General features: G+C 39.2%; 1 protein-coding gene and 1 long non-coding RNA gene across 3 annotated transcripts in view; one reads left to right on the plus strand and one right to left on the minus strand.

The window, feature by feature from the left end:
* Window positions 1–11509, minus strand: part of LOC309884040 — a 21664-nt gene extending 10155 nt beyond the window's left edge. For both annotated transcript variants that reach the window (XR_014318543.1, XR_014318544.1), the window contains exons 1-4: window positions 11166–11509; window positions 10932–11055; window positions 8786–8868; window positions 7983–8116 (exon numbers count right to left, since the gene is read on the minus strand). This is a non-coding gene — a long non-coding RNA (uncharacterized lncRNA). The remainder of the gene's footprint in view (window positions 1–7982; window positions 8117–8785; window positions 8869–10931; window positions 11056–11165) is intronic.
* Window positions 11510–11640: 131 nt separating this feature from the next.
* CYTH3 (cytohesin 3) overlaps window positions 11641–24845 on the plus strand; it is a 51868-nt gene continuing 38663 nt past the window's right edge. Inside the window, exon 1 of the mRNA XM_082772592.1 lies at window positions 11641–11793. Coding sequence (XP_082628718.1) covers window positions 11763–11793 — 31 coding nt within the window. The 5' untranslated portion in view covers window positions 11641–11762. The remainder of the gene's footprint in view (window positions 11794–24845) is intronic.

Consider the following 24845-nt stretch of genomic DNA (forward strand, 5'->3'; position numbering starts at 1 on the left):
CTTCTTTGTTACTTGTTCAATTTACAGTAAATTCTAATGTATTTTCATAAAGTACCCATGAGGTATTGTAGCTGTTCCTGAATGGATTATTTAGCAGCCTGTCTTTCCTCCATATAGGAAATGCTTTTTCTGAAGGCTCCTATTGAAATAGCATTGTCCAAAACTTCAACTGCATTTTGGATATTGCTGTAGCTACTATAGTTACTATAAAAGAATGCTTTTATCAGTGAAAACACATCTGGTAAACCTTTGTTACTCATACGTGCTTGTCAAATCCAGCAGCTGATCTGCCTGGGAAGGAATCACATTTCCACATCCTAGCAGATACTCTAGCTGTGAGAAATAATGACATATACAGGACGACTCAACCTAGCATGTAAGAGCTTGAGAGGCAAGGAATAAACCCAGGGCAGGGGAAGGTGTAACAAGAGAAAAAAAAATATATTGAACGTATCCTTGGTTATTTTTCATAAATCTTTTCACCAGGAACATAGGATGAGGAATGTGAATTACAGCATGAGATGAGAAAACCTGGATATAAGCTGACTTTCCTTTATAGAAAGTACCTGTCAAACAGAACAGGGGCCATGGGGAGATGGACTTAAATAAGGATTGGAAATGGAATCAAAGGGAATAAAAAAGTAAAAGTATTTTATATCAGTTTCATGGGAAAGGGAAATAACACCTTTACTATTTTTTCCCTCAGAGTTGTTATTTCTGTTATCTTTCCCACCCTAGATACACCTTATGAAAAAGTAAACAGGAAGGTGAAATAGTTCATTAAAAATGTGAAGGTGGTTGTTTGTTTTTTTTTTCATTTTGGAAAGTGTAATCAATTAGAATAGAAATCTGATAGTTGGATTTATCTGTTTAAGTAACTTAAAGTGGTTTTAGTAGGACAAATCACAACTTTAATCCTGTAATCCAATCACACAGGATCAGTACTGATGTCTAGCCTTGTTGACTTAATCAGAGCTCTGTAAGCATGAGGATATCCCTATGTGAACCAAACTAAAAGGTCAGGACCTGTGTTTTTGGGGAATGTCCTTAAATTTAGGCAAAGTTAATGGTCCAGGCATACTGACAGTAGAGTCAACGTGCACCTTTCCAGAGGTTCAAATGGATACAATACCATGTGTCTGAGGTGTTTCCAAATCCATTGCATACTTTCCAAATATTGTGCTCCTACCAAATAAACACTATTAAAGTAAATGTATTATTTAGAATCACACTGTCAGCATTTAGTAGCTGAGAATTAGAAAAGTAAATTATACAATGTCCAAAGTTAGAGCACACTGGGTGGCCTTCTAAAACAAATAAAACTGCTGGGAATTCCAGTTTATAAAATGGTATCATTTGGTACTTTCTTTGAATGATTAAATTGATAATTTTTGCTAACATTTTTTACATAGCTTTAGTCAATATTGGTTTTTAAACTTAGATAATCTCACATGAATGAACTGTACACAGTCATTAATACAGTTATGGCCTTTTATGCAGAGCAAATAATTTTTTTTAATTTTTTTTTCTTTCCTAGAGCATTAGGGTTTTGTTGTTGTTGCTCATACATTGTTCATATGGGATGTACTGGCTCTTGCATTATTTTGTTTAAAGGCAACTGCTTGACATTGGTGCTATAGTTAGAGAAAAAGTTTAGCATTTTTATTCAAATCATGCTTTCAAATTAATCTGACAAACACTGCCATGCTGTAATAAGTTCTTCTTCTATATATAAAAGGCTTCTTATCACAAGGAAGAATCCCCCAGTCAGTTTCTCCCAGTTATCCTAAAGGGTGTTGCAACTGTGCCGCACACACATAGGCCCAGCAGTAATAGAGTGACTCCCTGCAATTTCCACTTACAAAAGAAGACACCCCAGCTACCAGTAAATTCAATAATTCAGGGAGAATTTTACTTCAGTTGATGATATCTTTTTAATTTGCTGTTACTAGCTGTGTCTTTCTTTATTAAAGAAGTACTATGGAAGTGTTAAACAATTGCTGATGATTGGCAGAATGGGAGGAGAAATGATTTTACTAAGGCAGACTCCAAAGTCAGAGGTAGAGTCTGCTCCTCATGTGTTGTAAATGGGGTCTGTAAACAAATCAAGAAAGAGTTCCCATTAGAACCAGCTGTTGAAAGTGAGTGCCATGTCTCTGTTCAAAACTGGACTGAAACCAAGGCAGGATATCCATGCAGGCTTTGTAACAGCCTTCAGAGAGTCATTTGCTCATTACACAACCAGGAATGCCTCTAATCCTATGATCTAGAGATAAAAGACTGTCTCATTAGCATAAAATATGAAATTGTATTTTTTTGCCTTCATGTATATAGACATACATATATTTACATATAAATATACACATACATGAATACTTTTCTAGCTCAAGAGTATATTTCTGCTAAAGTTTTAAGTACTTTCCATAAATTATTAAAAGTCTGTTAGCAAAGAATGGAAATACATTCCTCAATGTACATGAAGCATGATAAAAGCATACCTTCCTTTTCTGTTGCATTATTGTGGAATTAATGTGGATCTTCCAGAAGCCCATCCTGATAAAGCTACTGCTTTATTAGTTCCTATTGCACATGGTCAGCATTCTGATACAGTATCTTCAATTGATTATAAGTTTAGATTTCTGAGAAAAATACTTCATCTGCATTTATCTGCCATTATTTGCAGTTTCATAACCTAGCAGAAACAATTTTATCTCCTCTCTAATAATTTTAAGCATTTATTTATTTTAGCTGAAGAATAATGAAGAATTTATCTCCTTTTAACTTATAACTGTGTATCTCAGCTTTACTAAAGCAGGAAGAAGTACATTTATAGAATGGAGAGATTTGTACAATTTATGCAGAAAGTCCAGGACATTTCAGGGAACAAGCAGCACCTAGAAAAAGAACTGCCAACCTACTGTTCTTCATAAAGAGTAAATGTGAAATTCTGTAGAAGCAATCAGGACGCTGAAGATTCAGATACAAGAACTGCCTAAAAATACTTCATGGAATGATGTAATCTATGAAGGAGATAATAGCTCCTGTCAACAAGTTACAGAAGTTTTTTGCTGTGAGAGAGACCTTATTTAAGAATATGAGCAGTACTCAGGTAACAGTCTATCTTGTAAATCTGATGAAGATGTTGAAAAAAATTATCTGGTTTAACTGTAGTTATCTGCCATCTTGTTTTTCAGGTTTGGTATCCTCCATACATGCTGAGCTCTGGAAAAGCCTTGCAGATGGGAATGGAGAGCAAGGGCATGATTCTGTTAGTCATGAGAATTTAGCTGTGCTCATTATCCATCATCTACTGCAATGGTTTCTCTTCTAGCAGGAAGACCAGAGTTCTGACCTTGCCAGGCCAGGGGAAGAAAATATCCTTGCGGAAGAGAGCTCATTTATTCTAAGCTGATACAGTAACTGAACTAAATACCCAAGATTCTCATGTTTTTGTAGTGTTCTCTGCAGGTTTCAAAAACTTTTACATGACAAGTCTTTCAGGTATAAGCGTCCTCTTATTTCCTAAAGCTCTGGATCTTTTCCCAGAAACAAATAAGGAAATGGAAAAGATATTCTGCATGAAAAAATATTCTTTATTCAGTTTGAAAATGTTTAGCAGTACATGTTTCCTTGAGTAGCTTGGTGGATTAAAAATGCAGATATTTTAAAATGTAAATAATCTTCCTATAAAACATGCTTCAATAGTTCTGACTAACAAAAATTTGCTTTCAAAATACATTTTCATAATCTTTTTTTAATTTGGATATTTGGAATTTTTCTATATCCTGCTGAATGGTACACCTGATAAAGATATCCTCAGAGGACAGTGAGCATCTGTACAACTGAGATTTCTGGTATTAGAAAATATAATTAAGCTTTTAAAGATACACGTAAAAAAAAAAAGGAAACTTTAAAAAATGTTTTATTGAATTTCTTGGTCGGACATTAGTTTTGCAAATGCATCTACTGTATTTTGTACTGTCAAGCATTTTTTTTACATTACATAGCTTATTTTATCTAAAGCATGGCAATTTGCCAACCCTAGCTTTTAGTGATAAATTCTGCTATACAAAGCAAGTTTTTATATCTGAGGCCCCTTCCTCCTCCTATTTTATCATCTTCCTGGTTTTGTCTGTTTTCAATAAATGCCTTTGTATTTTCACATCTTTTATATGCATGTATACATAGATCCTTTCCTCTGTATTAAAACTGACAGTTGCATGTTGGTAAGGATAAAAAAGGCAGACTTTTGATTTCAATTTAATTGCACTAATGTACTACATGGCTTTTTTACATTATACTATGGAAAGATCTTAATATAGTGCTATTAGAAGTATTTCCTCAATTTGAGAGTGGGATGGGGAGGCAGAGGTTGATGTTTCATAACAAGGCTTTAAAACTGAAGTAATATCTGGGTATAGCTATATTTGAGCACTACAGATTGACACGTGGAGGCTGGGTTCTCAGAGTGAAAATACATTGCTTTAAAGCATATCAAATTTAAGCATATCAAAATTTAAAATCTAAAAAGAAATTAGGGCATAGGCCAAACACCTCTCCTTTCTCCATCCGAAGACATTGAATGTTTCTGCCTAAAGAGAAGAATTTAGATAATTCAGCAGTGAGTAGCCGCAGAGAGACCAGAGATCCCTGTGCACACAGTGGAACCAAAAGAAACTTGAGGGAATGGACAACTGAACTAGAGATGGTCAGGGAGAAGAATGAGATTGGAGGAAAAAAATAAAGATGCAATGCAGCAAGCTGGAGAAAAGCTTTTGGCACTTACAAGAAAGGGAAGTTGTCCCTGATGTCACTGCCCATTTTAACAGTCTGCCATAATTCCTTTTTCCCACAAACTGTTACGGAGGATGTTGGCTGCAAATCATCATGTACTAATCTTTTTTATGAAGCCCTTTTTGTTGTTCTCTAGACCTATTGTTCTTTTACAGTTATATTAATAGACTAAAAATAACAGAGGCAGTTCTATCAGGCTTAATTTACAATTCTGTTTCTTAAGAATGATTATTTTATACTGCTGATTGAGATCACAGAAATCCTTTCCTGACCCCAGAGGCATAAGGTACCAAATCCATCCTTCATGTAACTGCACTGAGGTAAATGGAGTTACATCAGGAATTAATCTGACCCGTCTCCACCATTTCCTTAGAAAAATTCTTTGTTTTAGTGCTTGCCAAGTTTTAACTTTGACTCTCCCTTGCTTAACATCATCTTGCACTTAGAGACAGCTTTTCTTTAAGACTATAAAGAGAAATACAGCACAAGAAAGACAATTATGGTGAAGAACTGTTTTTTAAATTGAAAGTACACTTATGGCAAGAAAATACCAAAACATTTCTGTTTTGATACAGAAGAGTACAGGATTTTTCTTACATCTATGAGGACAGGCAAGGAATAAAATAGTGGGCAGAGACATGAGAAGGAAAGGATTTAGGTGGTGTTTTTCTGCTTCAGACTTTGAATATTTTTTCTAACTACAGCAGTTGGAATAAATAGGGACCTTTCCTGGTTAGAGACAGTAAGAATTTAAAATACTAAACACCACCACTTAACAAGGTATCATTTCCCCTTTGCTTCAGGACTCATCAGGAGCTATGTATTTAAAAATAATGTACAAAAGATGCTGAAGACATACTCTCACCAGTATACAACTACAATTTCATGCTACACTAAATTCAGTTATTGGATGGCCACATGGCACAAAATTCTTAGTATACATACTTAATCCAATAGTACAAGTTGTTTAGGAAAAAAAAAAAGGAGTAAAGAATGGTTTTACCCCCATATGATTTTAAATTAAAGTTGATATTGCAATTCTGCCAGCGCAGTTGTTTGTGGTGTACATTTGATCAATGGAGTAATACAGGTTGAAAATTATTATTTTAGAGATAACTTTTAAAATCTGGATTGAGTATTCTGATTTACAGCATGGTTTCCAGGCAGTTACATGAACAGCTAAGAGGGCACTAAAAATCACCATCATTAGTTGACAGTTCCTACTCCTGGCTAAATTTATGGTTCCATACTTATTAAACCCAGATTTGTGCACTGCTGACTTGCCAAAAGCCAGATTTGAGCCAGCTCACGTGGAGATATGCAATTGCATTTCAGATGCTCGCTGGTGAATCAACAAGAGCACCTGGTCTAACCCTTCTAACACTGCACGTCACGAGCGAGTCCAGCCTGTCACTTGGCTGCTGTATGTACACTGGGATGCCAGCCCTTTTACACTGTGGAGTTGTTTAAGCAGGCTTCTCCAGGTGGGGAGGAAGGAACCGTGGGGGCCTCCCCTGTTATCAGCATTACTACAATAAATCCTTCAACTGCTGCCATGTATATGCAGATAGAACAGGACTCATATGTGGCTTGTAGCCAGCTACAGCTCCCAGGGTAGGATGAATAAGGACTTTCAAAATCCCAGGTCTTGGTGAGACTGAAGAACACTACGCAGTAATATTTGCAGCCACCTCAAACTGGAAGTACCAGCAGAGGTGAATTAACAGACTGTGGCTATTTCTCAGGGTAAGAACAGAGCATGGCTGTAGTCAGTGCACTCGCCCTTGGAGAACTACTTTATATCAAGCTCTTTCATTTCCCTTAGATAAAAAAAACCCTCAAGTTCTATACAAAATTCCACTATCGATCTGTTTCAGCCCTGATCCTTTGAATCCAAGTCATCTTTTTCTGTTATTTTTGGTAAAGCTTTCATACTCAAAAGCATCCTGTTTCTAGTACTATGCATAATTAATACAGGTAGAACAAGTTCTAACACTTAGTATACTTCACATCATAAGCATTACAGAGCTGGTGGACCTCCACAGTTTTTAATGCATTTGATTTTCCTCACTGGATCATTCTGGTGCTCTTCGCTCAATCATTCACCAGCTGTCCTATCAGTGATACACAATGGAAGCCAGCAATGACTTCCAAAACCAGTAATATTTGATGCTAAGAATAGATTACGCTCATTTAGAAGTGTCAACAACAAAAAAAAATATGTCAAGAATTGGAATTTGAAATATGTCACAAATAAAATTCAGGATGTGATTTAGAAGTTAATTTGCATAAAAAGCACATAAGTTTTTCAAAAAACAAGCATATTTAATTTTGCTTCTTTGACTATTTTAGGGGAATGATCTTCCTATCCATACAAAAAAGCACCATTCATAAAATATGATATACTTGCTAAGCTTGAGCTTTGATGTTCCCCAAAGCAATATAAAATACTTACATGTAAAATTTTTCTTGGACTTAATAAAAAGTGCAAGCAGTCTTGAAACCATTAAGATAACCAGCAAACAGGATTTTCTATAAATGTGTTTTTCCAGCTGAGACAAATATGATGTGTGTGACAGCACAAACATTTTGAGAAACAATACATGACTAAAACCCATCTGCCAGACAGAGGAAGTCAAAGAGTTTGCCTTAGGGATTCAAGAATACCAGATTTTTCAAGTACTGATAAATAAATAAATAAATAAATAAACAAAAACAGGGAAAAAAAAGACATGGTGATGGACTAAGACCTTCCTGCCTGGAAATTATCAGGCATTGCTTCTTAAAAAATAAAAGTTGTTTGATTGTCTAGAATTTAAACAGAAGTAATCTTTAATACAGCAGCTGAGTATTGATGACTTTGTCGCAGAAAATACTCTGTCTCAGGACATTAAATGCTTGCACCACTTTTCCAACCATGTAAGCATCTAAGTGAGCAATAAAATCAATCAAATAATTGTAGTAAATAAAATGTTGCACAACATCTATGTTAAGATTTATGTATATTCTTTAAAAGATGCGTCCATTTTCCTTAAGAATGTATTCTTAAAAGCATATAGATGCTTGTTCTTTAAGAGTAACTTGCCTCCTTAAAGGTAACTACAAAATCCTTCTTATCAAATCTAACAAAGTCACAATAAGCAAAAGTTGCCAATTAGCAATGTCTTGAACATATGAAATAGGACTACCTGCGTGCATGATGACTGCCTCTTCAAATATGATTTCAGATTCTTCTTTTCAACACTAAGATGCATTATTCCATTTCCCTGTGTTAGATACCGACATCCAGCCTGATGGACAATGGCAGGTTCTTTATTTCTTTCTGTGTTGAGAAAATTCAGAATGGTATTTCTTACGTCTTTAATATATAATGTTACCATCTACTTTCCTGTTGTAATTGATGTAATGAACACCACCATAGCTCATGCTTTTGTTTAGAAATTAAAAGTTTACAAAATCTATAATCATAAAATGGTATTTTACATCACTGCAACATTTACATTACTGGAAGAGGAAACTTATCACATTAAGATTAAGCTTATTTCTTTCTACAAGTAAACTGAAGATGAATAATGGAGATTCTTTTCAGAATTTCCATTAACTGATAAATAGTAATCCAGAAAAAAGGGAATAGTCTCATGCTGAGGAAAACAGGTGATAAGCAACTGCGCTTTCCTACATCTAAATTCTTCAAATATTAAAAAACATATATGGGGGGGGGGTGATTTTCATTCACTATCACTTGGAGTCTGGTTTAAATTGCAATCCATAAAAATGGCTCAAGATTTAATGAGCCACTTAAACCACAAAAATATTATGTAAGGGATTCAGTTGTCTTCACTGATTCTCTGTGTTACGACAAATGTCATAACAGATGTGCTCCTGACCCCTTAAAATGAAACACAACGTGATAAATTACTACTTAGTCGAAACTTAATCAAAAAAGATACTAAGCTATCTAAAAAAGGAAAATAAAGGCAAAGTATATTACCTGAAAATTCAGCAAATATCCACATTTATCATCAAGGAATCAACCCCGCCAACAGCAGATTTTGGAGAATGCCCAATTTTCCCCTAAAAATAATTTAAACAGACCAACTATTAGACTATTATTTACATGAATGACAGACCATGAAGTTCTTCCAACACAGAAGGCTAGACTTGTGGATATAAAACTGGCAAAACATATTTGTGGTAAAAATAGAGCTATGACTACAGAAGGGACGGCATGCAAGAAAAAAAAAGATCAAACAATCTTTACAAAACTGTTGATTGAAACCCTTATTAAAACAGGGAAAAATAAAATTGATATGTTTCATAACAGAAGAATGATCAAAGTTCAGGAAACCAAAGTAGATGTGAGAGAATTATTCACATGGGTAAGAAATAGTTTATTGGAGTGCATCCTAAAATTTGCTGAGACTATAACCTGTCTCATTATCTGGATCTGCTTCTTTGTTGGTAGGGAACTGCCCAGTATTTAATAATGGTAGCATTGTTATTGTTGAATTACCAAAAAATACAGAGCTGTTCTGGTATGGTAGAAGTACTCTAATTACACTGTAGAACTATGACTGTAATTTTTAGTTTATTCTGTACATTTTCAAAAAATCTTCTCCTGCCCTAATTTGGTTTTTAGCCAGACATGACAGACTGAAGTTAAACATGTGAAAAGGAGATAATAAGGTAACAATTTTGATCTTAAAAAGAGACATACAGCCTTGAAGAAGACACTATAATTTCAAATGCTCTTATGTACATGTATTTTGTATCATTGGTAAGTCATCCTACTAAAAGAGGACTGAAAGAACAGGTTTTCCTTGAGAGGGTACTGAATGATATATCTTTCAAACCTACAACAGAGTAAGCTACATATTCAATAGGGCAGAAAAAATGGGAATATAACTGTTTGCTCAAGTTAATGATTAGGTTATAATAAAGAACATTTAGTTTATTTCACAAGTTTATCTGATTTCAGCATGAAGTTTATATAAATATCCCAACTGATCACTTATAGTTGGGGCAGTCCTTTTTTTCTCATCTTGCTTGCATCACAATATCATTTTCATCTTTGTTACTAATTTTGATAAATTTAAAGCTTAGTATTGCTTCCTCTGAAGTCAACAGGAATTTTGCTGGTGAATCGGTGGGAGGAAGACCATGGCTCACTCTTCTCTGCTACAAGAATTAGTGATTGGACTTTCATTTTGCGGTAGAATTTTCTGTGTATCAAAAGCATATTAGTTTATAATGGAATACAGGAAGGGAAAAATGATACTGCTAAACAAAAGCAAGAACAGAATTAAATATATTTTATATAAATGTGCAAAACCACACAGATTAAATGAAAGCAAACAATCTGTGATCAAAATAGAATTTGAATTTTTCTCATGAAACAGATTCCCCTCTAATGTAAATTAAGTCCGCTCAGTGTGCAAAAATATTCAGAACCCACTGTCAGCTCATCCGCATTCAAATTTATTTAAAAATCATTCTGTAATTTCACTTCATAGACACACATTTCAAAATAAATCTCTTACCAAGGCAATGCTTCTGTTTTATGTAATCATCTCCTTTTTATACACTAACTGATTAAACTTATAATAAAGGCTATTTAAAATATGAAATACAGAGGAGTATCTTAGAGGTCTACGACGTTTATGATTTCTTGCTGAGGTAAAATGCTTTATCACCAGAGCAGCTGTTAAGAACCAAAGCTCAGCTCTCATCAAAAGGGGATGTAAGAACCACTGATTAGCAGTGGTGTCCAGAGGTGAGCACTCCTGACACAGCTTTTTAGACAGTATGCTGTCCCATGCCAGCCTACAACAGGAAAATGAAAACCCTGATATTTTCCTGTTGGCTGACCCCTTCCCCCCCAGTTTCCTCTCTGAATAAAATTTTGACACCAAAGGTTTTAAAAAATAAAGTGGGGTGGTGCCTGGGAAGGAAGGAAGACTGGTCTGTGCCAGCACACTTCTGCTTACCTTTACAGACTTTGGAGGCAGCTGATATCCTGACCGCCGTGGTATCGCACCGACAATCTTTAGCAAGGACTTAGGAAATCCCACAAATATTTGTGTCCTAAATCCGTAAGCAGGCAAATCTTTTCCCTTACCAAAACAGACAATACGTACCAGGCAAAACCGTGTGCTGTATATGAAGCAGTCCCATTTATACACAAAACTTCATGACCACTGCAGCAGGGGAAGCATCCAGCATCTCTCCAGCACCAGACCAAAGCATCAGGAGCAAGCAAGACTGCAGAAGAAACGAGCACAGACACCATGAGCCTCAGGCCCCTTTTTGGACACTTCGATCCACCTCATCCCCCTTGACAGTGTGACACCAGCCCAGCTCTCACCCCTCACCTTCTTCTCATCTCCCTGTCACCTTTTTCCCCTCATAGACACCTTGGAACGACTTCTGTGGCTCTGTAGACGTTTGGGAACGACCCTGCAGACATTTTCTGGCTACCACAGAGCCCCGAAGACACCCCGGCCATAGCGATACCCAACACGACGGCTCCCCTCAGCCCTTCCCACCGTCGCCCCCCGGGGAATGCTTCTGCATGGCCTCAACTCCGCCAGGCCAAACCTGCCGGGAACACCCTGAGGAGGAGAGGGCAGGAGCGAGGCCCCTCGGCCCGGGGGGGGTGCACGGCGGGCGATCTGCCGCCCCCTGAGGGGGAGAGGCGGCGGGGGGCGGCGGCAGAGGGCCGGCCGGGCCTGCCTTTCCCCCGCCGCCCGTCACATGAGAGGGGCGGGCGGCTGGGCCGAGGCGGCGGCTGCCGCCGGGGCTGAGGCAGAGCTGGGCGGAGAGGGACGGGGCAGGGCAGGCGGAGGAGGAGGAGGAGGAGGAGGAGAAGGAGGAAGAGCAGCCGCCGAGAAAGGCGCCAAGCGGGTGGAGCGAGCCCCGGGCCTCCCTCAGCCGCCGCCGTTGCGGAGCGCGCTGCCTGCGGCCCCAACATGGACGAAGAGGGCGGCGGGGGTGGCGGCGGTGAGTGGGGCCGGGGGGACACCCGCGTTCGTGGCCGGGGAGCCCCGAGCCCGGGCTGGGGGCCGCCGCCGAGCCCGGGACGTTTCCCCCGGGCGCTGAGGGGAAGGGGACCGCGGGCGGGCGCGGGGGCTGGCGCCTGTGCTCGGCGGCCCCGCCGGGGGCTGGCTCGGCGCCTCGCGGCCGGCGGGGTCGGGCCGGAGGCTCCGGGAGCCGGGCACGGAGCTGGGGGGAAGGGGCGGCGGCAGCGGCCCTGGGTCCCCGGCGCTCACCGGGAGCCGGCCCCGCTCCTGGCTCCGCTCCCGCCCGGCGACATCGCTGCGCTGCCCCGGTGCAGCTGCTGGGGAGGAGGGGGGAAAAGTAGGCGGCTGGCAGCGGGCGGTGAAAAGGGTAATTATGTTCTGTGAGGGCTGCTGCGAGTGTGTGTGTGTGTGCGTGTCTGTGTGTGTGTGTCTGTGTGTGTCATCTTCGCGGCGGCTCGGTGATAATCACGGAGTGGTTCGGCCAGTTTGAACAAGGTGAACCGAGCCTGAAGGCAGCGGTGCGAGCGCTCCCGAAGCCTGCCTTCAGAAAGTCAGGGCTCGCGTCCTGGGGGAGCTTTTTTAGTCTCAAGTCTTAATCGTTGGGAGACGGGGCCGTGTGCCGTCCCGCTGCCAGGATCTGCAGCCTCGTGTGATTTTCGTGTTGGGGGCGCGTGTGTAAAGCTTGTGCCTGAAACACCCAGCTCTTGGGTGCCGCCAGTGATAATGGTGCTGAGGAGCAGCCGGTCCTGCCCTGGGGCAGAGCACTGGCTCAATGCAGTGCCCTATATTCGCTGCTGTTGCTGAGACTGTAGCTCTATATTCACTGCTGCTGCTGCGACTGTGGCCGTCTGCAGCAGTGGCATGGTTCGGAGCGGAGAGCGATGGGGATCTCTCCTGAATAAAGCACTAAACTGCCTGCGTTTGAACGTGTTGCTTTATTTCTAGATAGGTAAAGTGATGGCTAAGCCTTGTATGATTAATAGTTACACGGTGATTGCTAATTCTAAATATAATTACCCAGAACTCGGAAATCAAGTGGGTGTGGTGTTTGTTTTGACAACTTGAAAAAAAAAGTCTGTGATGAATCAGAAAAATAATTCAAGGAGTCGTCTGTAAGCATGGCCACTTCTCGGCAAGCACCTCTCTCCCTTGGTTAGTGTTGGGCTGAAGTCTGTAAAAAAATCTGAAAAAGGAAACCAAATAACAAAACAAGACAGTCTTCCTTTAAAAAATGTAATTGGCAACAATTGAACAGTGTAATTGTAAAGGCCAGAAAATTCGCTCAACTCAAAATATGTTCTCACAGCATTGTGGGCTTAGATCTGTAGTAAAGGGAGATGACCGTGCCTGCTGGCGGCACGAGCCCTGTGTAATGTAGTACCTGCTCACGTGCGAGGCTTAGACTACCAAGTGGACCTCTTGCTGAATTGAGAATCACCTTTCAGAAGGTGTTAAGTGTTTCAGAGTTGCATTTTCACAGAAAGAAAAAGATGGAAGCTTGGGAGGAGCTGGTCTGTATTGCTCTGAAAGCTGGTTTAGTGGATGTAGACATGAGATTTTCATGTAGACTGCAAGTAAAACTATTATTTATAACTTTATGTAATTAATAAACATGCTGCTTTTTTGTCAGAACAGAATAGTTTATGTTCCTACTTGTCTTTGTTTAAAACAATCGTAGACTAATTAGTAACTTTTTTTTTTCAAACAGTACTTAATGTTTTACACTAATTTCTTGTGAGTATTGAACTTTTTTCCTGACCAGAGATCCTGTCTGGCTTTTTCTTATGGAACACAGTCAGTTTGGAACACCAGGATTAATTAGATCATTTCCAGCTAATGAATTGTTTTGAATTAAGAGTCATTTTTTTTTCTTCTTTCTAAACAATAGAAGGCATGTGAAAAGTGTTGATTTGATAACCAATTTTAAAATGCTTTAGTGCCACTGAGAGTCATGGGCTGCCAAGGGCGTCTGAGCAGGGCTGCCCAGCATTTGAACCTCTGCAGGACACCTCCAGTGCTCAAAAATTCACATGATTGACTGGCAGACTCATAAAGCCGAGCTTATTGATGTGCACAGGTACTTTAGGAAGTGTGCACAATTATTTGAGGACTGCATGGTATCACCCTAATTAGAGGCTTGATCTAGATAAACATCTAAATATCTAGGACATTACACTGTGATTCAGAAGGTAAACTGCTATTCCCAGTTCAGTTCTGCCTGCTGCCCTGCTCTGCTGTGTAATTTGCATCTGATGCTTCAGTTCCCTTAGTTGTCAAACGGGGTCACTTATTTTGCCACCTCTTGTAAAAACTGTGAATGACAGCGGAGCTATGTAAAGCTAGGATTTATTATTTTAGAAACACTTGACGGAAGAGAAATGTTAATTACGGGAATTGTTCTCAGTGTTTTCTCTCTTCTCTGGAGCCTAAATGGGGGCATGCATTTATTTTATGCAAGCCACTTATACACAAACCTCCCATTGATTTCAGTGGAGGCTGTGTGCGTGGATTATTGATGTGATATGATCCGAGTCAGTTGGTGTTTGTCTCAGCCTTCTTTTGTGTTCTGATTAAAATATCTCTGTGGTTCACTTGATCCAGGAAATTTCTCCCCCTCCCTCTCCTCGCCTGGTTTAAAATCACATGTTTTGTGATCTGACTGAGGCTTTTCTAACACGCTTACTGTTACACAGGGGTGGTACCATTGCACCGAGATCTTTACATTGAATATTGCAGCAGGTGTGTAGAAGGCAGGCTGGAATAGTGCTCCTCTTTGTTTCCCTGGATTTGAGTTGAGTTGTGCAGTTGCTTCGTAGTCACCCAAATCCGGTGCTGGTCTGCTTGGAAAAACCTACAAGATCAAGTACGTAGTGACTTGTGTGTGTGCTTGTTCTGAGCTATCTCCATAAAGGGCTCTAAGCAAACATTCAAAAATGCGAAAATCTTTTTTCTATTTAGTAAACATGAAAAAATTGTCACTGATTGTGACAGTGAGGTTTCCATACTGTTCCCCAAGCTCTGTTCTTTATTCCCAAATCATGAAGCTTTTTTTGGGGGGTTAGAGCAGTTCAGTTGCCAGGCTGTGCTAGTTGGCCCGACTTGCAGTGACGGTGCCAGGTAGCACTTTGATTTCTATTATGCAGACAGGCGCTCATGAGGAACTAGACCAAGAGACCAGATCGTCTTGCAGAAGACTCAGAAGAATAGATTTGCTGCCAAACCAAATTTAGCAAGATGACTTCTGTTCTTCTGCATGGCAAAGCAGTTACACGTTTATAGGCAAAATCTGTTAAATGTAAGAAAGACATTTTCTTCTTAGAAAAAGTGTTTTTAAAAATGATTTATATATATATATAGTTATGTATTTCAACTTCAGGCAGTAACCTCTGGACGTGTTCTTTTTTTTTTTTTTTTTGTTGCTTTGTTTTTTTGTGCATTGTTGTGTCTTTCAAAGGTAGATGTTACAGACAGAAGAATCCATGTGGCCTGTGCATGGTTCTAGATGTTTGCTCTGCATTTGAGACTAAATCTGCATGTTTTGTTTATAATAAAAGAAACTAATGAAATAAAGAATTTATTTAGCATAGAAGAATGTTAAACATGTTTCACTCCAGACTCATCAAAGTGGATAACTTGTACTGGTGGTTTTAAAAAGTTGTCCCAGAAGTTCTTTGGAGGAAGGCTTGTAGCTTTAAATAACACTGGGGAAGTGCCAAGAATATAAAAATGCACCTGAGTGTTAGACTAACAACATGTAGGGATTCTAGGAAGAGGAAAAAGAGCAGATTTGAGGATACAGCACAAAATTAAACAACATAAATGTCTTCTGTTAGCCAGCAGTGCTTCACATTAAGTCACTTTTTGCTTAAATAAATATTTCTATGTGCTCAACCTACTTCACATTTATACAGGCTACCTGTTGGTTCAATAGGATCTTAATTTTTAGCTTCAAACACGTTAATATTTACAATGTAATCATTAATATTATTTATAATGGTATCGGAAAATGGGCATCTTAATTGCAATAACACTTTTTTTTTCCTGAGCCTAACATTCGATATTCTTAGCTGTGCCTTGGCAGAAAATATTTATTTGCTGATAAAATTTCCAGAGGTTGCCAAACTTGACAAATAGTTAAGTAGCATTTGGTGTCTGGTGCATGGCGTGGATTTTAGTGGAACAGCATGCCTATAACGTAGCATCTGCATGTATTACTACATCTAGGAAAAAAAAAACAACACCTGTAGGATTTACTGAGAGGAACAGAGCGTTTTTTGCAGAACGGTGTCTGGGAATCACGGTAATAGCCACGTGAAAGGGGGCTCCCCATGCGCTGCTGTTACAGGATGGATATTGCAGTCTTTTAATAGCAATGGTTCCATAAAAGCTTTTACAAGTTTAGGGGCTGCACGTCTCAAGGCAGCACAGGGTTTTCCAAGGTACATCCTGCGGTTCACATCAAATCTTTCAGTCTCATCATGTTTCTTGCCTCCCCTTCTTTCTTTATAGGATTTTGAACACTTTCCAAGGGAAAATTGATGGAATAAAGTGTGTCTGTCCTGCAGTTTCTTCTGCTTGCCGTCTTTTCTACCTGTGTCTCGCTCTTGCTAGCACTATAGAAAAGTTTGATCTCTTGCATTAAGAGCTTTAAGATGTTTCGCTTATACTGGAGCTCCATCTTATCTGCTGCTATCTTTTGCTTGCTTCCTTTCCCTCTCAGTTCAAACATGCTTTGGTCTGTTTCTTTTTACACCCTGTCTTTGGCCCCGTTTTCTTGTTGAACTACTGCCCCATCTCCTTTTCATGTTGAAAGTCATCGAATGAGCTGTTTGCAGTCGCCGTCTGAAGAGTATCTCCTCCAGGTTCATCCTAGGTCCTTTCCACACTTGTCCTGACCCCTTGTACTCAGAACATTCCCTTCCTTCTCTTTGTCCTGCCAGCTGCCTCTCGTGCTGTTTACTATACTTTTCTTTTTGAAATCTTACTCTTTCTTGGCTTCTTTCAGTGTTGTCTTCTCACTCCCCTCCAATCTCGTTAATCGCTTTTTCATATGGAAGGTCATTTTTCTGCTTCCAAATTTTTGTGAAGATTTGCAGGATCCTGTGCTTGTCTTAATGCTCTCTTCCTCCCTTTTCCTTGTTCTGAACAATCAAATTTGCAAATAGATATCAAACTATTGTGTTTAAAGGGATGACTCGCAGCATACACTGTCTGCTCTGGATCCAGTGCCATCTGTCCCAACTAAAATGCTGTCTTGTTTAGGATCTTAAGATTGCATAATTGTCATCTTAAGTTTAATGAGGCTAAACCAGAGCTGTTAATGTTGTTTCCACCCACTGCCTTTCTTGGTGTCCATGGGTGCACACATGGACATGTGGCACATCCCAAGTGGCTGTTGACAAGGAAATAATCAGATGTTAGAATTTCTTCTTTCTTTCTTTAAAAAGTCTGTAGAAAAGTTGTACAAAAAAAAGAAATTTAAAAAGGCAATGCAAAACCTTTTGAACACTTTTGCAATCTTACTCCTGAAGTTAGGAAATAAGTTGCATGTTCCTATGCAATATTTGTTTTCCTGTTTGAGTGCACGAATAAATTTAATCTGGTTATGGGATCCCACACTATGCTTTCTTCATACTTCTGCATGGGGCTAGGCAACACTTGGGGTAGTGTCTCGTGGTGACTGAAGCTGTCTGTGGGAATCCTTTCCACCTTTTTAAGGCAAAGTTATAGTTAAGGATGTCTGCCTCGCTTTGTCTTCCTGTAGTTCGTGAGTACTTAAGCAGGTACTGAAAGATAGCATTCATTGTAGTGAAGAGTTTGGACACACTGACCAGGGGTTTCTTTCACTGAGGATAAAATTAAGCCCTTAGCAGCGAGTCTGCTGGGAAAGCTTGTCAGCTTGCAGGGCTGTAGGGCCACAATCCCACGGACGTGAAGAACTCATGATATTTCACTTTAATATTCATAAAGACAAAGAAAATTTCATGTGAACAGACAAGAGTGGTGTTTCTGAGTTCTTCACTGTGCATTCGTTTAAAGCAGCGTGTTGTAGAGGAAAGGTATGCGACTTAGATAGTAAAAGTGGGTTTAATTATATACCATTTGTATAACTTTAGCATCTAGCAAATTGTTTTTAATTGCATATGACTTCCTTCTTTTAATTCCAACAATTTCATGGGAAAACTTAGTATTGCAAATTTCTTGGACAACAGTGTTTCCTTTTAGTGGGATAGACACACAAAATCCACTAGAAAACCATGTGTTTTGTGGTCCTCTGAGATTTGCCTGAAGAAGGAAATGGCTTGACCTATTTGGTTGCTATGAAGTAAAAACATTCTTGTTCTTTTTTTTTTGGTGAACATCTGTGTCACATTTATTTCATTACTTTCTGAAGTTCTTTAAGCCCATTATTCTGTATTATAAAGTTTTATTAAACAAACAAACAACAATGATACATAGCTGCTTCCACAACTCTGTTGAAGTTCTGCTGTCTACTTACACGTAGGTAGGATATAAGCGGGTAGCTTTTCCAATATAAGTTGACATGCAAAAGGCAAATACAGACGTTATCTAATATTTCCCAGAAAACAAACAAGCACTTCTTTGACAAATTCAGTAGGATCTCATGGAGTTTAACAGGAAATGCAGCACTCTGGAAGCTTGTGAAATCTCAACCAGGACATGAAGTACTGGAGATCTTTGATCTAATTTTTCAATAGGTTGGACTTCTTGGCATGGCTTTACTAATTAGCCTAATTTTCAGATGCTCTGTTTATTATAAAAAGAAATAGCTTATGCCGGGAGTATGGAAGATTTGTGAAGGATAGATTTTACTGCCAGACTATTGATTAATAATGCTGTTGAATTTCTTAAGAAAATTGTGTTTAAAACAAGATTTGGAGGTAACTTAGTTTGTGACGATTGAATCTGAGTTTGGATCTGGCTTTCCCTATCAGATCTAGCAGCCCGGTTGGATTGTGAGGAGCTGCTATGGGTCCTTAATACCAAAGTAGAAAACAGTTGTTGATTTTTAGGTGAAATACCTCAAACTTTTTGAACAAAACAAGCAAATTGTATGAAAATGATGAAACCCAAGTCTATGGAAATGGTCTGGTATCTCTAAAGCTTTGCCTTCTCTCCTAGGAGCCCGGAATCTTTTTCATGTCTCCAGTGACATACCATGCATCTCCTCCTTACGGTATTCTATTTCTGGCCTCGTTCCCCATGCATTTATCTGCATAATAATGTGATTTTCTGCAGCTGGTTCGGAGCAGGGCTCGCGCGGGGTGGCCACGTAGAGCGCGTCTGCAAATTCGCTCGCCGTCTGCTGCCTCTCAGGGTGCAGGAGCGGCTGAGCAGCGACTGTGGGAATTCATGTTGGTGTCTCCCCTAGCCAGTTACCAGTTCTCACAAGGCTTGTAATATCCACCCTTCAGTCAAATTACATTGAAATTGAGTGGTACGCAAGACGTCGTTTGGCAGAAGGAGTAGATGGGGAGGAAAAGAGATGTATCCTGTCTCTCTCCTGTTCTCACACACATGCACACGCAAAAAAAAGGCTGAAAAAATTGGCATGTGCAAGCAGGGAAACTGCCTCTTGCTGCTTTCTGTGAAAGGCACAGTGAGATGTAATCATTTAGTGAGTCACCTCTCCGTTTTTATACAAGAGCCTCATTAATAGGCAGTGTAACTTCCAGCATGGAGATGTGTGTTCGTACCGTCTGATTCTGAGTGCTAAATACCAGTCAGGTTGTTTTCCTGCTCCATTCCCAAGTTTTCAGATGCCTTTATTTGCTGTTACATTTTTGCTTTCATATATTGTAAATATCATGTTCCTTAATAAGATCTTTGTTTAGCTCATAAGCAACGTTGTCTGGAGGGTCAACTTCTGACCCGAACGGGTCCTGTTGCCTCATGAGGCATGCACAAGAGAGGGGAATAGGCAAAAGGGGCATTTATAGCTGCATATTACAAAATAAGGGATTATTGTCGTGTAAAGTAGCATTTCTTATATTCAGTAGTCAGATTTTGAGTACTTTTTTTCTTTTATTCTCGCTCATATAAGCGTGGACTAATGAACTTCCTGCCTCGTCATTCAAATCGACTGAAGAGGAATTTTCCCACCAGGCTCTGTACTCTCCCCGAGTACAACTTTGACCACTTGCAAATGCCATTTTTGAATTTGTGAAACTGCTGCGTGTTTTTGTGGCTGTATCCCACAACTGGGGGCTGTGGGGGAAGGCTTTCCCAAGAAGTGGAGGTTAAACCAAGTGGCTGCAAGAAGCCCTGGTACGAAGCAACTCCCTTCCTTGGGAGGAACCTTGCAAGTTAAATGCATTTTCTGACCATGAAAATCCTCCCAACTTCAGGCTAGGGGCTTGGTCCTATGTAGGACAGCCTTGAGTCCTTCTTGAGAAGCCCCCAGGGACCTGCCCCCTTTCTTGTGCATGTAAATGCTCGGCTGCTCGGGGTTGCCTACGCAGGAGCTGCTGTGTGCAGGCCATGCTGGCTGGTGATCCCTCACAGATCTATGGACTTGATTGCTTGGGGTAGGTAAACACGTGTCTGTATACCTTTTTGCGGTTCTCCCTTTTTTGTTTTTCTCCATTTTTGGTTCTCTTTCTCTCTTTTCTGTGTGGTATTCCCTTTGACTGAAAGGATCCTGCTTGGGCCCTGCCCAAACCAAGCGTTCGGTGTTTGGGGAGCTCGCCGGCAGGAGCCTCGCTCAGCCTGGAGGAAACCGTGGCGTAACCCTGGTGCATGCTAACTGGGGAGGACTCATTCTGGATGTGGTATCCGTCACGTAACACATTAATGGGCACGTTGTGTTGTGGAAGTCTATGTTTATAGTCTCAAAAGTAAATTTTTGTTTTAACCTGCTCTTCTGCAAGTCAGTTCTGACCTACTGTACCGCCCTTCTAGTTACTCAGATTATTATGTTCTGTACCTGCAACACTTCTAAAGGAGAATCCAGCATTCATCTGGGGACAAGGAGCCTATCTGCGTGCTTTTTGCCTTGTGCTGCTACTCCTGAATTGCAGTTTGTATAGAAACTTTCTAAAGTGGAATTTGAAACTGGAAGCCAAGGTTAGTCGGATGCAAAGTTAGAGAAATGACTGTTGTGTCTATGAGAACGATTCCAGCCACAGAAGGGAGAGATTAAAGGCTTTCAGGTACATGACTGGTTTGCTGTTTCTTAGTGTAGCTGATGCTGGTGAATTCTGTGGACTGGGAATCTCAGCCTGGTTCTCAAGGCGAACTCCTGTGTGTGACGTGAGGTCAGCCTTTCTGGGCAGCCTGTGACACTGCAGTTTGCTGGAGGTGGTGTGCTCAGGACAGATAAATGGAGCATATGGAGTTGATTTTTTTTTTTTTTTTTTGGCTATAGGAAGTGCATTTTTGTGCATTAAATATAGTAACTTTCTCTTTTAAATATCTGAGAGGAAACTTCCCCCCCCAGCGTTTTTGAAATCAAAATACATCTTTCTTCACCCTCGTTTTTTGCACTGTAAGTTGGAAGGACTGCAGTGTTTAGTCTTGGTTTTGTACCAATAAATGACATAGTCTCACATGAATGTTTTAAAAGATTAGGTGATATTTTATAAGTGCAAACATAAAAAGAAGGCTAGCTTAAGTCCTTCCACTATGAATTCAGTGATAAGCGTAGAGAGTACATGTTACGTCATTGTTCTTAATTGCTGAAAACTCATTTTCCTTTCATATTTTCTACCTGTGTTGCAAGCATGAAAAAGAAGCATGTATTATGAAGGGGAAAGGTTGGGTGAAATTGGTAATCCAAATTAAATACAAATAATACTCTAAAGTTTATGGAGCCTGTGGGTGGGTGGACTTGGCAGATACATCCATTGTGGTATGTTAGACTTGAAAGACCATATGGAGATGATTATTTTCTGGCATTTTGTAGTAAAGGTTTTTGAAGAAGGATTTTTTTTATTATTATTATTATTATTATTTTTTTTTTTTTAGAAAAAGGGGATGAAAAATAGGAAGAATAATTTCAGTTTGCATCGAGTAGTAAAATAGTTTGTTGTAGTAGCATATGGAAAAGCAATTTATTCAAAGTTAAGCTGCTAAAAGAAATTCTCCTACTGTTTTCCTATTGGCTTTCTTGTTTTGTGAACGCAGCCAGAGATCCTATGCAGCTGGGACTAATACAGGATCCAGCTGTAACTTTTTTTATTGTTGTTCAGATGTCCGGTGATGGTCAAATCTAAGTTATTGTGTGGAAATTCAGTAAAGGAAAAGGGCAGGGTGGGAAAAAAGTGACTCTCTATAAAAATATTCCAGTAAAAGCAACAGGAACTAGGAGTATCCATTTCAGAACTCTGCCATAAATCCCATCCTGAAATACTTAAACGCCTTCAGATTTTGCTGTAGACTTTTAAGTCATCTAGGATTATTTATTTATTTATTTAAAAAAAAAAAAAAAAGAAATGAAGTTGCCTGAATGGAATGGGAAGGTAGCCATACTTTTAGATTACTTTTGGAAGAAGGTATCAATTTATCACTGCTAGTACAAGATTTAGTTGAAACAAAATCCTTTACTGTCTTTAAAGTATTGGTACAATCTGTAATGAGTTCTACAATGTTCATTGAGCAGTTTTGACTTCACTTATGCTGTGTTTCACTAGTCTTTGTTTTACAGAGCCTAAGTATTTAAGGAGGCGAGAAGCCTAACATTTTTCTTCAGAGTTCAGCTTCCCTTAGGTATATTTTGTGCTTCCAACTATGTAGATGATGGTTTGGATCCAGGTTAAACAAAATGAGTGAGCAATACAGTAGGTACATGGAATTTGAGAATACTTAAGGATGACCAAAATAATGCATCCTGTATTCTTTCAAAACAATTTCTGTTTCTTTTTTTCTTTGTTAAAAAGGTCAAATTTCTTGAGTTTCTTTATAATTGATCCAGCCATCCTGTATGTGAGTTACTTCGGACCAATGATGCAGTGGCTGTTAGGTTTCTGCCTACCTTTCAGATCTTCCTTTCACACTAAATTTGCAAGTGGAGTCCTTCAAATGGCTATTAAACTTAACAATTCTGTTAATGCCACTGAGTCTTTAATTTTGAATGTAGTTACTCAATCACTTTGTAATTATGCTAGTCAAACTAATAAGTTTAATAACAATAGTATACAAATAAGTCCTAATTGACTGGAAGAACTAGCTTGAAATATTGCAAGTTATATTATTAGTGATAGAGGAATTTTAAAACATAAATACAGTCTACAGCATAATTTTGGAAAATATTAGTATATATACCTGCTAATTTTTTATTAAAAAAAAAAAAAAGGAAAAAAAAAAAAAACATTTGCGGTGAGCCTGCTGGCTTGCCAGACAGCCTGGCATTTCACCCCACCGTGCTAGAACATAACAACAACAACGATTTATTTTCCTTCCTGAACTAGTAGGAGCTGATCTGTGACTTCAAAGTGGAAGTGAAATGTGGACAAAATGGTATGCTTTGAAGGCACAATACTTCTAAAGCAAATCAGTTGCAGTGTAGAAATCCCTATGTTGTCCATGCAGCTATGTAAGATGTAACAATCTTTGGAGTAGTTGTACTTGCCCACCAGTGTCAATGGTAAGAATGGGGAAGTTTTGTTCCTGTGGTAGGATTGCTGCAGTCCATGGCTAAGTGGTACTAACAGTTGGTTTTGTTTGTATGGTGACTGAATCTGTGTGGTTGGTTGGTGACTGTCAATGTGGTGATTATCAACATGGAGACTAAGAACATGTTTTGTAAACCTGCAACCAAATTTCTTTTTCTATATGGCATTTATTTCTTCTTTTTAATTAAGCAAATTATGGCATTCATTTTGCTGTGTTACTGCACTGGGTGTCATATATTGCATAGCTATGTTTGGGCTTTGTTGAGATTGATTCCTGTCCTGAGCACCTGTGTTTTATCTTATTTATAAACACAATATTATACATGCAATTAATACATGGATTTTTTTTTTTCCAACATCATAGTGATTAGATTATCAGTATTGCTTCATTTTGTTTTGCAAGAATGGTATTAAAAGTTCTTCTGAGCAGTAGGTGTTACGATCCTAAATTGTAGAATGCCTAATGCCAGTTGTCTTTTGCAGAATTGGTTGTATGTAGACTCTGCCTGTGTCAAAGGCCACTAAAATACAGCAACTAGAATAAGGAATTATGCTTCAGGATGCTTTGGCTGCATTCACGGTGTATTTGAAAGGAAATTTAGGAAGTATTGCCTAGAGAATGAAATATGCCAGCTACACTGAAGAAAGCAGTGTAATAATGTCTTGAAAGAGAGAGAATGCTGCAGTTTTTTTTAATTGTTACACTTTTTATTTTTCTCTAGCACTCATATGGACCTAGAAGTTATCCTATCACATTTGAAAATCATCAGAAGGTCCTTCTCACTTTATTGAAATAATTGTATGATAATTCTGTGAAAGTCTTGGCTTTTCACAACCTCATTTAACGTTTTAAAGAAAGGGTTTAGTGCTGAACAAACACATGTTAGCCTGATAGCATTTTCCTGTATTTGAATTGAGAACAGTTAAATGACTCCAAGAAATTTGTTGTTGTAGATAATGAATTTTAACATAGAATATGTGCATACAATAAATCTCTTCAACTAATCAGTCTGCTTCCTTTCCCTCCCACCCCCTTGCAGCTGGACGTTCCTCAGCCTTTGCTGCTATATCTTGCTTCCTCTCGAGACTTTCTGGAATAGAGTTAACAGTGGTGGCAGGGATCAACGAACAATGTAGTGATTATATTCTGCGGGTCTGTATAAGTTGTCTTTTTCCATTGCTATTAATTCATATGGAAGCTATGTCATCTATTCAGTATGAACACATTATGTGTGCCATGCAAAGTTGCGTGTCGCGGTACTTAGTGAAAACGTGTGTATCGCCATTCAATCAGTAGGGAGTATTTTTAGATTTCATTAGTGAGCTCATAAGTTCTTAGCTGGAACAATGCAGGATGGCTAGACTTCCATTGACAGTTTGCAATTAATTAGACTTTGTG

This window comes from Aythya marila (assembly GCF_965140915.1).
Source record: "Aythya marila genome assembly, chromosome: 15".
NCBI lineage: Eukaryota > Metazoa > Chordata > Aves > Anseriformes > Anatidae > Aythya > Aythya marila.